Genomic DNA, 14,777 nt, shown 5'->3' with positions numbered 1-14,777 from the left:
CTCTGACATTGTGAAAACAACAACATATTACAGACATATTAGTCAGCAATGTTAAAACAAGGCTTACAAACAGGATTTGCAACTAAGCACATTGTTGGTTGACATCATGTTGCCCTGAAATCTGCTCCCATCGCCAAAGGCCTCACCTGCACAGGTGATTTAAAGACGGCTCACATCTCAGCTGTTTGATGCCAGCTCGTACGGCGTGAGCACCGACTGCAAAAACTAATTACAAAACAGTTTGTCATTCTGGCGACCTGCTGTTCTACATGTTTTACATGTCTTTCTCTTCCAAAACATTTCACCTGGCTTCTGGAAGTGGGTAATACTATGCGGCAGCTTTGAAATGGCGGAATAGTCTGAGCTCTTAACCAGACATCAAAAGCCATATGTAGGCTACAGAATGAGGAGAATAAGCCAATGACCTTGGCTTGAATGTTTATTCACTGTCAGTGTAATACTGAGTCTGTGCTTTGGAAAAACACCGCAAAAGAAAAGTCATTTCTGAGTTAATTAGCTCATTCCACTCATTTCAGTGTTCTGGCCGTGAGTATGATAATATGCACTGCGACGGCTGGGGGAGGGATCAACTCTCGTAATTCTGTGGATAAAGCAGGTAGAGAAGATGGACGCACGAACAGTTACCGGGCATTAAAGAAATATTTTATGGGTCATGGCTGGCTTGACTGACACGGCCATGTTGCAGCCGCATGAGGAATTAGGTCAAATCGCGTCGCATGACTGAATGCATGTTTTGATTCAGTCGCCAACTGATACAGTAGTAATAGTAACAGTGTTAGTTGTGTCTGTTTCCAACACAGCGAGCCGTCACAACTGGCACTGCGGGCTTTGATAGTTGCTAAGCAAGTTGCATTTCCTGCAGCGGCTGAGATTCAAATCAGGCTTCTCACGCTTGAAGTCAAGTTTTAACCCAATTCCTCGCTGCGACTGCTTCTTATTCTTTGCTGATGCATGAATCCACACCTTTTCTGTTAAAGTTTTGCTGTCAAAAATGTTAATGTGGGTTTACTTTTTAACCTTCAGTGGTTGGTTGGTTTTTTTAAAGATCAATCCCTTCTCCATCAGAGTGACCAAACACCCTCTATGCTGTCCAGTCCATCCAAGTGTCTGTTTTGTAACTTCATGAATATATCTACTTCTGACTGTTTTTCAAGAACTTACTAAACATGTAATTAAGCTGACTGAGGCTTTGCACAGAATTACTACTGTACTTTGTTGTGGGTGACATAATCCCTAGGAGGCTGCCTCGTGGGCAGATATTACGCTCACAAACAGGGAGCAGACGTCGGAGTAGCATTGCGTCTAATCTGCCCACAAAACGCCAAAACATGAGGCGAATGGGGGGTGGAGGGCGCCGTTTGCAGAAGAGGCACACCTGTGTCAGTGAGAACTCGTGTTGACAGCAAGAATCATGAAAGAAGACAAGAGACAAATACAGATATTTTTAGTTTTTTAGACAAAAACATTTTGCATAAAAAAAGCAGCAGGAGACCTTTTGTTAGACCTGGATTTTTTTCAAACATAGGAGCTATTCATTTATTTATTGATTGATTGATTGATTTGTAAGGTTATTGTGTTGTTAGTTTTGATGCAGAAAAGGCATTTTTTTTCCTAACAATATTTGATTCAAGAGAGTTTCAAGTTATCTTCCTGCCACTGATTGTCCAAAAAAAAAAAAAAAAAAGAAGATATTTTTAGCTATAAAAAAGCATGTTGAGTAACCTCTGAGAAGCCTATCCGGTTTAGTGTTTTTTGTTGTAGAGAGATGTCATTTTGTTATGTAACTGATTTGGACTATATTAAAATTGCAAGGGATCTTTGACTGAACTTTGAGTACCATTTTGGTCCATCGAGTCTCAAGTGTTCTCTCTTTTCAAAACTGAAGTATGAAGTCACTTTATTCTGAATCAAATCTGACTCTGCAAACATTCACCAAAGAGTATCTAGCCTAATGGACCTCAACCGTCAACCCTACTCTAGGTGTTCAGCTGTGTTTTCTTGCACGAATTAAAAATAAAATGTATCTCTGCTGACATGTAGCTTCCTCGGTTCTGATGGCTTCATCCTTTCAGGTGCCCACAATTTCAAAATGACTGATCTAAGAACTCGTCCATGCATGTCCTATACCTATATATACCACTGGGTGCTACAGTCAGGTAGCTATTGGTAAGTGCAGAGTACACCCAGGGCAGGGCACTGGCCCACCACATGCAGGATGAAGTTACACCTGAAGTTGGATGGATATGTGGTTAGTAATGCCAGTGACAATGTCACTATTAAAGGGAACTTAATAGACTGTACAGAAAGAACTACTGGACTGTATATTGTCTGTTGCAATAGAAAAGATTCATACTGAAGCCACAGCAGTGATTTTTCTTTTTAATCAGTCCAGACAGATGAGACCATGGATATTACCACTCAGTCCCCACTTGTGCTGTGATATATTGAGGCAAAAACAGTGTAGGAAGAAAGATGTTTGAGTTCATCTCTCTGCAGTCAGGTACAGCTGCTGCACTAACAGAGCGTCTTGCTGCCATCCTTTCTTTCTGTCTACATGAAGCCTCCATCAGTTGGAGCAGGACATACTAAAGATTACGTAATAATTGAATTTCTGTTTATAATATCATTATTGTTTGCTTTCTCTCTCATTATTATCTATTTAATAATTAAAGTTTCCGCTCTTCACAGAAACTCTCTCCATACATTTGGTGATCAAAGCAGTGGTCCTCAGCCTTCAAAGAGGCCATTACACTGAGTCCAGAAGACCTCGAGTGAACTGCAGAAGACATTCATACATTTACTGCTACACTGCTGATATCAGCTGTATGATTGATTGGTAGAATCTATTTATTTTCTTTCTGTGGGTCTGGGATGCCATTATCGGACATATGAGGGCACTTCTCCTTTATATAGAGTTGTCTTTGCCACTTTGCTGCTGGGCCACAAGTTTGAAGGTTATAGGGATGAATTTCATGAAGTAGAACTTGGAAGGCATCATTTCTGTTCAAGTTGAGCTTGTGTTCTTTTTGTTTTTGCAAACAAACACACACACACACACACACACACACACACACACACACACACACACACACACACTGAGTAGTGTTGTTTGAAGTTGAGGAAAGTTGTGATGCTGCAGCGCCTCTAGGGCCGTGCACGTGCTCACAGAGGAGGCGGGGGGAGCGGGAGGAGGGAGCGCGGGGACACGCAGCACGCGCTGAGCCGTTGAGGACCGTGACGGTCCGGAGCGGCGAGAGTTTCACAGGAGAAGCGGAGGAAGGAGCGGAGGAGCCCTTCAAGCGCCACCCTCACCTGCCGCCGCGCTCGCCCAGCTCTCCGCGGCGGAAACATGCTAGTTGACAGAAGCGCGCGTCCTCCTCTCGTGCCTTCGCCGACACCTTCAGGGAGTTCGCTGGTCCCGGCGCCCCGGCCGGGAGGCGATGTGTAGGCGCAGCCGTCCGACGGACTGAGCCCCGCGGAGTTTGGATGTAGAGAAGCTTCAATTCGTTGACTCCGGAGAAAAGCAGCGCGGCGGATGTAGCCTTCGGGGAGGAGGTTCAGAAAGCGAAACACTGTACCTGCCACGGTGTCTCCTTCTTCTTCTTTTTCGCCTCTCTCCCCGCGGCTCGTCCTCCTGTGAGCTCCGCTCCGCTCCGCTTCGCCTGGCCGTGCAGTGGGAGAGACAGGGGGGGCAGCCATGCAGGTGAAGAAGCACCGGGACTCGAACCGGAGCGGCGGGGACATGCTGCAAGGAGACGGTCCCCGCAAAAAGTCCTCCTGCTTCTCGAATATCAAGATATTCTTGATATCGGAATGCGCCCTCATGCTGGCGCAGGGCACCGTCGGAGCGTACCTGGTGAGTCCTCTCGGGGTTTCTGCTGTTCTTTCTGCTCAGAGCCGAACAGGCAGAGACAGGACACACACACACAGACCTTCCAGCCCGCAGGACACTTTTCATGCTGCTGTCCCCTGTTTGCCACTGCAATGAGAACATCTCCATGTGTTTACCTGGTGTAACTAATTCATCTGTGATGTGGCACAACTCAATCCGGCCGTGCAGGAGTTACCAAGGCTCTCTTTTTTTAGCATCGAATGTATTTTGATCTTATCATCTTCAGGAGGGTTATAATAAAAACTGTTTCACACCAAGATGTCATTCAAGGTCAAAACCTCCCTCCCATTAAGTCTCATTAGTGGAACATTTTGGTAAGTTGCATGCTATGTCTAAAAAATTCGAGATATCTAACTTAAAATAGTCCAATTAGTGTGGATGGTGCTTTTCAGATTGATCCCATCAGTAGTAAATTTGTGTGGTTTTTTTTTAACTATAAAAATATTGCTTTTTACATCAGACTCAAACCCCAATATAGCAGTGTCCAATGAATGTATTCAAAGCCAGAACAGTATTTAATTTCTACATATGTAGAAGGATGTTATCTTCCAAATTCAAGTCTAAATGTCAGTTAAGACACAAACCCAATGCTCCCAAGACTACAAAATCATAAATGTGGCAGGTATGGCAATTCCAATTGCACTCTGTAATGATACCACATCCCAAGAAATGTTACAATAACAATATATATGTTCTTGTGATTTGAAAAAGATAAAGGAGCCAGACAGTCGATCAAAAAAACACTTCATGGTGTGAGACAAAGCATGTTCAGTGTGAGAGCTGGGGGTTGACTGTCTCATTCAAACCTCCCACACTTTGAAAATCCCTGTCTACATGAAAATGTCTTTCCATATGTTTGTATATAACGCAGAGAAGGAGTGAAACTTCCTCACATTACCTGTCTTTAAAGCATGTCTGATTAGCAGTTGTATTTATAATGTTAATATCTTGCAGCAGCAATTGATAATTACAACACAAAATGTTGTTTAGTTTAAGGTCACGTCGGTTCTCTGTCTCTTTGTTTCCTGATGGTTTAGTTTTACATATTTTCACTTTCGCTTTGACTCACATTTACAGCAGATTAGTGCAGTATGGCAAATACCTTTCTAATCACTTATTTTGATTGATAAATATATGCGTTCCTAATACTGTTGCGATGAAGAATAGCAAAACAGAAAAAAATTGAGTGCTCACAGCAACTCTTAATATAGACTTTTTTTTAGTTGTTGCAACAAAGCTCCCTGAAGTGCCCTGAAATATTCCTCAAAGCATCCCTGAGGAGCGTTTCAGCCTCAGGCAACCACTGTGAACATTTAGTTTCGACATTAGCAATGTTTATTCTCCCAGATTCTTGCTGATTCCTCAGCTCATTCCCAATTAATAGACTAAATCCTTTGCTAAATGCCTTAGCCATATTTGGAGTGGAACATCTTATCTTCCCAGTTACTGGACCTGCTGAGCATCAAGCATCCTGCAGCGCGGAGCAGCGGCACGGCACGCTGGCACCACTCAAAGTCAGTTTTTAAAAAAACAAGGAAGAGGAACTTTCGGTTGCTTTTCAACTGAAAGTGGCAGTTTTGATGTATGGCATCCTTTCGGTTTTGGACATCTGTTCAAACAGCAGTTGAAGCTACACACCTGGAAGTGAGAGGAACATGCAAGACACGAACAAACATATGGTAGCTTTTTCGTCCTGCCTTTGTCTGTCAGAGCAGCAGAATGAATTTACAGGAGGACATTAGGTCCTGGCGCAGTGACAATCTGATGAACTGCTGTCGACCTGCTTGAGCGACTGTGGCATCTCTGATTGGATGATGGCACTTAAGAGTGTTTGCTGGCAGCGAAGTGACAAAAGTGGACTATCATGGCCTCGTTGCTTTCTGTGAGCAGCTTACTGTACAAGACACTTAGCAAAGTGCTGCGTGCCCTGATTTAGCGGCTCGACTTTTAACCTGCACGGATACATACGGCGGAGGCTCAGGTGTCTGTCAGTGGACCTGATGTCTTCCTGCTTCTTTTCTATTTTCAGGCATTCACTGAGCTTCGGTGACAATGCCACAGTGGAAGGATGAGCTGAAACTCTGTTTTCATTGTCAATGTTGGGCCAGAAATTTTACAGCCGGCATGAAAACACTAACTCTGATAACTGAATTGTATCTATAGATCTATTTTCTGTACTGGTTTATAACCAGTTCAGGGTTGCTAGAGATTGGAGTTGATCCCAGCTGACTATAAGCAAAGGCAGGGTAATCCTTGGGCAGATCACCAGTCCATTAAAGGTCAAACCCAGTGAGACAGGAACACACACATACATTCAGTAGTTTGAAAATGAAAATGTTACAAAGTTTAGGCTATACACTGAAATCCGAATTAGATCATGTGATGCTAATTTTAATAAAGGAGATGTTCAATTTTTGTATTGGGTTCATCAATATAGTTGACTCAGAGACTGAATGGTACATGAGAAATATGAAATCCTAATATTTGTATTTTATATAACTTATCCACATGCACCAGGGAGGTTTGAGATTCTTTTAGTTATAGCAGCACCTGTTTTTTTGTTTTTTTTAAGTCTGACCCTTCAGATCTTGAGCTGCAAAGTGTGACACCTGAACCTGGCTGCGGTCGTTTTAGCTTTGCAAACCTGTCAAACTGAGGTCACACTGAGTCAGGAGGGAATGGCCAGATCTGTTCAGCAAACACAGTCTTGTCATCTTCTGTTAACCACACATGGAACAAATGCGTAATTTTGTATGGGCGTCAGTCAGTCTTTAGGGTAATTAATACGTGGGTGCTACGGAGAGAACAAAAAACACATATTGAAAACTTTTGTTTCAGTCCCACTTGTCTTTATCAGTGACGTGCATAGCTTAATTTTTAGTGTGCTTATGATTAGAAGCAGTGAGATCTCATTCGGTGCAGTTAAGGTACATTTAGGTATCTTCAGTCAACCATCAGTGAGACACACCTCATAAAACTGAGAGGAAATTATTCTAAATAGCTGATACTTTACGTATAAACAACTGCTGTGCCTTCACAAATAGCACAATTCCAGCTCTTTCACATTAGTACTAAACCTTAATGTCCTGAAGTGAATGTCAGCAGTGAGCAGCTTTTTTCTTTCCGCCTGCTGATAATACAGCCTCATGCTGTGTTATCTATGTCCATACGCACAGTGCCTGGACCCCTGAATTCTGTCTGTGTGTGGATTCCTTGTGCTCATACAAGGCTCGCTCCTGCGTCGGGGAGTATGACAAGCTGCATGACAAGGTTTGTTTTGTTGCCGTGCAACAGATTAAATATTTCCAGAGCCCTGGGTTGTGATTTAGGGTAAAACGTGGCTGTGGCTGACGGCCGGTATGCATTCTACTCAGTTTTTCCTATATAATTTGAGCTGGTTTAAATCCGCCTGGAAAGCTTTATGGCAAAGCCAGAAAGGGAGAGCACAAACATGTTGATCCTGTGCACGGGAACATAAATCATCCCAAGGGTTTCTGCTGCACAAGCTGTCAGTCACACACGGTCACTTACCTCCCTCAATAACAGGATGGGATCTGATTGGATTGGATAATGATGACTCTCCTCCCTGTGCTCCTGCACTCAATCGCAGTGATAATATCTGTGTGAGGCTAAAGCTGCAGTGTCAACAGGTTGGTGTTGTCTCTAAAAGCATAATGACACAATGTCCATGATCGTATGGCGGGCGGAGCCAGCCGGGCATGACTGCAACCCATCCAATGCGCTCGCATTTGTGAGAAAGAGCCACCTAAAGGGCAGAAATGTCCTGACTCAGTCTGAAGTTTTCCATTCACTGGACTTCACTGAAGGACTCCGACAGGAACAATCATCCTCCTCGCGCTTTGATCCATTGTGAAGGAATGACTGCAGTTGTGGTCAGAACAGCTGCAGGAGTGACCTGCTGTCACTTCAGACTCCCAAAAGTCAAAATAACTTCTTTTAAACTTGTATGACAAAACGAATATATAATGTTTTTGTTGACAGGGACATTCCAACATGTATCAGTGTGAAGACAGCAGCTGGAATTCCTTCATTTTGCACTTAACTTTCAAAAAAAATCGAGCATACATTCATTACAAGCTTTGTTTAATCGACCTGTATCGGACTATATTCACTGACGTACCAAGACCAGGCTCAGTTTTCTTGTTTGAAGCACACCAAGGTCTGGATGGCATCACCGTCATCTTACAGTTTGTTTCAGCTTGACCAAAGGTGAGTAAGAACAGCAGGATCTTCAGTGACAAAGACGGCTAAATTGGAGCAGTTTAAAATGAGCAACAACAATAACAATGTTGAACTTTATTCCCTAAGTGTCTGAGACAAAGGTTTGGGTCTATTGGCCGAATTTAGAGTTTTAAGCCTGTATATAGGAAATAAAACAAAGAAAATAGAAATGAAGGTGAAAATGAATGTCAGTTCATGATTGTCTGCAGAGAGAGTTTATTGGCAGTTTCACAGAGGCAGATTATAGCAGTGCTGCTGTCTGCAACTCTCTCATTACAAAGATGAGTGAGCATCGCTGACTTTAACAGTGAAAGAGAAAAAAAGTGATATAGCTCTCTTTCACAATGATTGATGTATGTATGTGCAGTCCTGAGGGTTTGGTCCTTCCTGTGAAGTGATTCTGCATTTTTTTTTTTTGTCATGCTGTGTTTGGCATATAGATTGCACAGTCACTATAGTCACTGAGTTATTGAGTCACTGCACATCAGTAAAAAGCTGTTGTGAAACCACCTCGATGAGACTGGTCTCTAAGACGGTTTCTATGAGTTGAGCATCAGTTGAGTTTAAGTGGTCAATGAAGGGTTTGAAGAGGCGGCAAAATGATGTGGATCATATGCCGTTGCCTTCACAGTCGCTAGATCAAAACGTAACTAATCACATTGATCTTGGGATTCAGTGTTAAACAGTGTTCTCCATTACTGTCAAAAATCACCCAATGAGGTTTGAGCCTTAAAACAAAACGGTGTTCGTTCCTTCAACAGACACTCAAGAGAGTGAGTGATTTCACTGAAGCTTTTCCGGTGGCCTTCAGACAGTAAAAATTTTGTCAAGACAAGTTGTGTTCGTCCTTCCGTGAAGTGAAATGTAGTGTATTTTTTTTGATGTTATGTGTGAACTGACAGATTCTGAGTGTGACAAGATGTGGGAAAACATTAAGAACATCATGAATATTCAATGAATATTGGTCATTCAGCACTGAATTTGTTTTGCATAGATTTTTTTTTTTTTGAATCAATACCTGTTTTTCTGTTTGTATAGTTTACATATTCTCCCTGAGCATACATGTTTTTTTTTTCTGGACATTCCATTATCCCAATAATTCCATAGCCTAAAAACATTAGTTTGGGGTCACTCCTCCTTTGCCCAATTGAATATGCTTCATCTTCCTGTGACCCCTAAGTAGGAAAAAGTGTTTATAGATGGTTAAAAAAACAACTCGTAAAAGTTCATGTATATCTTATATGTTGCTGTTAATTAAATTAAGTAGGTTTTTAATGAGAATTTTCCAGACAAAGCTGTCAGTGTTGCAGTCCTGTAACAAAGTGATGCTCTTTAGGTCACGTTGGGGGTGAGATTCTTGTATGCGTTCAGGGAAAAGAGGAGTCGCTTCCACATTTCACCCTGAAGCACTGTGCCTCTCGGCATCACAGTGGTAATTCGTTGTACTCGAACAACTCATAAGCCTGAACCAACTGTGCATTTAAAATTGTACATAATTGAGTGCTCAATGGAAAGAAGCAAAACCACAAACTGGATGTTGTTATGAAAAGACGAACCAAAAAAAAGAAGTATGTTTATGTTTAAGGGTCTTTGCCCTTTTTTCAGAGCTCAATCAAAGGTTTTTAAACAAGCCAGTAGGGAAATGGAAAAATGTGGTGCCCTCCCAAGGACACTTTGTGCCAAATGTATAAATAGCATTATTACTGTGACACTGGTTCACATCGCAGGAAGGGACTGTTCCCACAAATCAGAAGCAAACGCGTCCTCACTGCACTTTATCACATCCATTCGCCTTTAATAGGCTATTGCTAATATAATGAAGTTGATTTTAGATTTTTATGGCATTCAGCTGTCTCACAAGTCTAATTCTCTTTCTTTGCATATCCTGATAATAAAGTTATATGAACAGTTTTAATCACTGACCGCTGAATCTGACAAACCGTGCCTGCCAGACAACCTTTCACCGCGTTTGCTTCAGCTGGAAGTTACTCGTTGGCACCGTCCCTCGTGTGCATGACAGCTGGTGTAAGCGAGGCGCTCGTGATGAGTCGCATTGACTGCAAGCTGCTGAAGGAAATGTCATTGTGCCCCGCTAAACAGAAACAGAGGCCTGTTGGCAGGGAGGAGCCGCAGCGTGGAACATCTGAGCAGATCATCGTTCAGGGCCCTCCAGCGGAAAGACAGTCGTTTAAACAGCGGAACTGATGAGGAAAATACATGTGATCTATTCCAGCACCGACCTTGTTTATACCGAAGTAATAGAGTACAAACTATATCTGAATGCGTTGTTTGATAATGAGATCTATATCACATACCTTTACAGGTCCACCTGGTATTAATGTATTCATACTGTTATCATGCCCTGTCCGTTTTTTTTGTTTGTTTGTTTTTCCTTCTCTCAATGGGACAGATGTGTGTAAATTATGTCTACTAGTGTCAGTTTATTTATATATATATATATATATATATATATATATATATATATATATATATATATATATATATATATATATATATATATTTTTTTTTTTTTTTTAGTTCATACAGTGGGGCTTTGGTGTCAATCATGGGTTGCTGTAATGAAACTATCTGTTTGGTGGTTTGTAGTGGAAAAGTGTCTCTTGGGTGGAGTCACCTACTCGTGGTCCGCCACAATGCTGCACTGAGTGCTAAAGAGACACATTTTGTGCAAAACACCAGTCAGTTTTATTATTAACAATTATACTTCACATTTTTTTGTAACCAAATGAGAAAAATTCTGTTCTTTGGGTGATTTGATGAAAGGATAAGGATGCTGCGAATAGAGAAAGCTGCTGCCAGTCATTTTGGTGTAGGTGAAGAAAAGGTGTAATTTTTTATGGAAAAATTCAAAGCCGTCACAGCATCATCGCTTCCCTCTGAATCCTTTTCATGATTGTTGTTTTCAGGTGAGCGTGCTGACCACTCTGGAGCGGCGGTTCAACCTGCAGAGCGCCGACGTCGGAGTGATAGCCAGCAGCTTTGAGATCGGCAACCTGGCGCTGATCTTGTTCGTCAGCTATTTCGGGGCCAAGGCTCATCGGCCCCGGCTGATCGGCTGCGGGGGCATCGTCATGGCACTCGGCGCTTTCCTGTCCGCTTTGCCCGAGTTTCTGACCAAACAGTACGAGATTGGGGAAATGTGGAGGACTGACGTGGGCCGGGACATTTGCTCCAACAGCAGCAGCGCGCAGGCCCAGGAGGCCGAGGACGCCGTGTGCGCCAACAGAACCAACACCAACATGATGTACCTGCTGCTGATCGGGGCCCAGGTCCTGCTGGGGATCGGAGCCACGCCGGTGCAGCCTCTGGGGGTTTCCTACATCGATGATCACGTGAAGAAGAAGGACTCGTCGCTCTATATAGGTGAGTCAAGTTGTCTGTAGGACTACCGTTGTTGTGGGATATACATGTAAATTTGCACAACTTGCAAATTCTAACCATGTTCATTTCAAATTTGCAATGATAATTTCCTGCATGAGTTTCAGTGAAGAGATTTCGCAGAAGTGATCAATCTTTTACCGAAGTTTGCACCTTCCTGGTAGAGATGATGTTCAAAAAAGATTAATATTTAAATCCTGGCACAGAGTTAATTCGGCCTTTCAACTTAGCTTTTTTCGGTAATTTGAAATGGAATTTTGGTTGGATTATTTCGACTTTAAAAAAGATGGAAAAACAATGTGTGATAAAAAGGATTATTCCAGCTGAAATGAATGTACTGCGACAGCAGCACCTCAACCTGGTCCAGTGTAAAGTCAACCAGAGGTGTTTGTTCATCACTGTCAGGTGTTTGCATAGTTTGAGTCAACACGGCGTGCGTGCGTCCGCCTCTGTTGTGCAGCACGTCCCTTTGCTCGAGGCTCGTTGGCGTGAGTGCTAGGTGAGCACATCTCTGAGCTTTTTAATCTCCATTACTGAAGTTAAAGAGGCGAAGTGGCCAAGCTGCGGCTGAAATGCGTCTGCTTTGCTCAGTCCCCTTTCAAAGGCGTGATGCTGCTGATGTGGCTCTTTGGGGTTTTCAAGGTGCATCCAAAGTGCTTTCAGTGCAGAAATCTGGATACGCAAGCGGGCTGTGTGGGGATGTGCCTTTGCTGTGATATTTCTAGTTTGCTATTTCAGTATACAGGGGGAAGCGCTATTTGTGGACCTATCTGAATTTAGGATTATTCACTTACCTGCACATGTGACAACATTTTTTGCTTAGAATATGTTGTTTAGTCATCGTGATAATTTAACCTCACTGCTACAGCATGGCAGTTTAATGAACCAACTGAACTTATTTAGATTTTCATTGTGGTCAAATTGTGCTTCCTCCCCTTTTTCCTAATATAACTTAAGCTTTCAAAAATATGGCAGCTGAATATTATCGCTGTGTGTTTTGCTGTGGATGTTACAGATGATTAATCTGCTCTGTGTTTAGACTGTCGTAGTGCAGAAGTCCTAAGGGCCTTCATAATGATTCACTTTCACAGCTCCTTGTTAGATTAAACATTTTCTAGATTTCATAAAATGAGTGAAAGTTGAAGTATAGATGCCAAAAGTTAAGCTGCCGGAGCTACCAGTCGGTTCTGTTGAGGGTAAGAATAGCACCACTGATCTTAAACGTCAGGGATTCTATACTAGCCCATTTCCATCCCAGGCTCATTTCCAAAGTTTCCCAATATCTGAAAAATCCCAAGTTACTGTGAGAAGCTTGTAAACTTGTGAACCACAGCATCAAACCTGTGCGATTGAAGCTTTCCTTGTTTTCACTGGGCCTTTAGTTTGTTGTCCAGACTGCCGCATGGAGCTTTGATGGAGTGGATGAGATGTGTCTGCACAGTGTGCGATGTTTGTTATCAGTGCAGAGCAGAGACAATGAGAGGCTGAATGTAGGATGAGTTCAGGCTGGCACACACCCTTCCTGATGCATCCACACAGCAGCGTGCTGTGTGGTTGCCTTTTGTCACTCAAGCACAGATGTGACCTGCGAACAAAGGCGTCAGTGTGCTCTGTAATCTCAGGCCCAAAGCAGATTTTTCTTAATTGCCAGTCATTGTGTTTATTTGTCCCGTACATGAGCTGTTTTCTTTTTACTAAAAGCACCTTGAGCATTGTTGGAAGCAATAAAGATCCTGACACAGTGCCATGAAAAAGGCTTTGACAGTTCTGCAGCGTTGTGCCGTGGCTTGTTAGTGGTTTGCGTTGGGAAGTGGACTGCGAATGACTGAAGTTTGGCTGCCATAAGGGGCCAGGGAGATTTGGCTCTGTCGTCCTCCGATAAGCTGCAAGGAGAGTTGGAGGAAAACAAGCGGTGAGCAGCGAGGAACAATGTGGTATTGAGTCGTGCTCAGCTGATCGTCCTAATCCTTCTGCTGCAGGCATGTCATGTGCCCCCAGCTTGCATGAATGGCAGAGATTGTCTAAATTTCTCAGAGATTTCCTTTCATATACTGCTTGTATTTGGATTATTCATCATCTTACGTCAGCATCAACATTGTTGTAGCACTGAAGCAAAGTATTGTTTTGTAACATTTACCCGGAAATCAGCAAACATTTGGCCACGTCTTCTATTTCTGAACAGGCTTTTTTATTTAAGCTCTGGTTTCTTTCTCTTGTTGCACATTTTTCATTTCTTTTGACATATATGAAGAGGCCACAGCACCATCACAGGGCGGTCTTTTTTTAAAGTGCAAAGTGCTGTGCGTTGCTGTTTTAAGTTACAGCATACTTCCCACACCTGGTTAAAATTTTTGCACAGTGCAATAGAATTAATCCATCCATCGATCTTCAATATTGCTTAAACCAGATCAGAGTCACAGTGAATTAGTTTATCATCAGGAAACACCCTGGAGAGGTTACCTGTAAACCACGAGGCAAAACAAAGAAGCAGACACTCACACACTCTCAGATTTACACCTACAGGCATCAAATACATGAAAGTCTATTACCCAGTAAAATCCATATATGACCAGGGAGAACATGCAAACTACACGCTGGGAGGTCTAACTGGACTTGAACCGGGGATACTCTCACCTTGAAGCACAGCGTGATAACCACTGCAACCGCTGCCGATTCCCGCCATGTTTTTTTAAGTTATTTCAGAAAGGTTTATAGGAGGATCTGCCAGAAATCTGAGAGGAAACACCTTTCAAGCCTACGAGCTGAAATTGAACCCAGCTCCAGACAGACTTGTCGTATTAGCACCTGCAGTAAAACTTCCTCTGCTTATGGTGCGGTCTCATTGTCACATGGCCAAATAACAACCCTTTGCGACATGCTGTGCCTGAGTGTTTGAAGCAGAAGTTTTGTTTATGTTTGTTTTGTGCAGTATGTTATGGTTTTAAGGTCCTTACCGGGTCAAATATGCAGCAGTTAACCCCGATTAAAGATGTGTGCCTATGAATGTACCTGAGGCTGTTTTGTACCTCAACACAACCCGACGCCTGCTGCTGCTGTTATCAGAGCATTTTTTTTTTTTTTTCACCCAGCGATGAGAGATCGTTAAAATTAGAGTCTCAGTAAAATGCACAGGTGAAAAAGTGTGCGCCTTTGAAGGAGGCAGGTCCCGCCCTGCAACAGTGCAGTGGCGCTCAGAGTGCATAGCCGAGAGGCCTGGAGAAGA

General features: G+C 42.8%; 1 protein-coding gene across 2 annotated transcripts in view; it reads left to right on the top strand.

Annotated features, from left to right (window-relative positions):
- The first annotated feature begins 3,242 nt into the window (after positions 1-3,242).
- The window catches only part of slco3a1a (solute carrier organic anion transporter family member 3A1a), a 43,716-nt gene continuing 32,181 nt past the window's right edge, over positions 3,243-14,777 (top strand). For both annotated transcript variants that reach the window (XM_030096113.1, XM_030096112.1), the window contains exons 1-2: positions 3,243-3,877; positions 11,083-11,539. In XM_030096113.1, the coding sequence (XP_029951973.1) occupies positions 3,719-3,877; positions 11,083-11,539 (616 nt within the window). In that variant the 5' untranslated portion in view covers positions 3,243-3,718. The remainder of the gene's footprint in view (positions 3,878-11,082; positions 11,540-14,777) is intronic.

Source organism: Salarias fasciatus, chromosome 7, assembly GCF_902148845.1.
Source record: "Salarias fasciatus chromosome 7, fSalaFa1.1, whole genome shotgun sequence".
In the NCBI taxonomy this organism is placed as follows: domain Eukaryota; kingdom Metazoa; phylum Chordata; class Actinopteri; order Blenniiformes; family Blenniidae; genus Salarias; species Salarias fasciatus.
The sequence above is the reverse complement of the archived record's forward strand: the minus strand, read 5'-3'. Positions and strand labels throughout refer to the sequence as shown.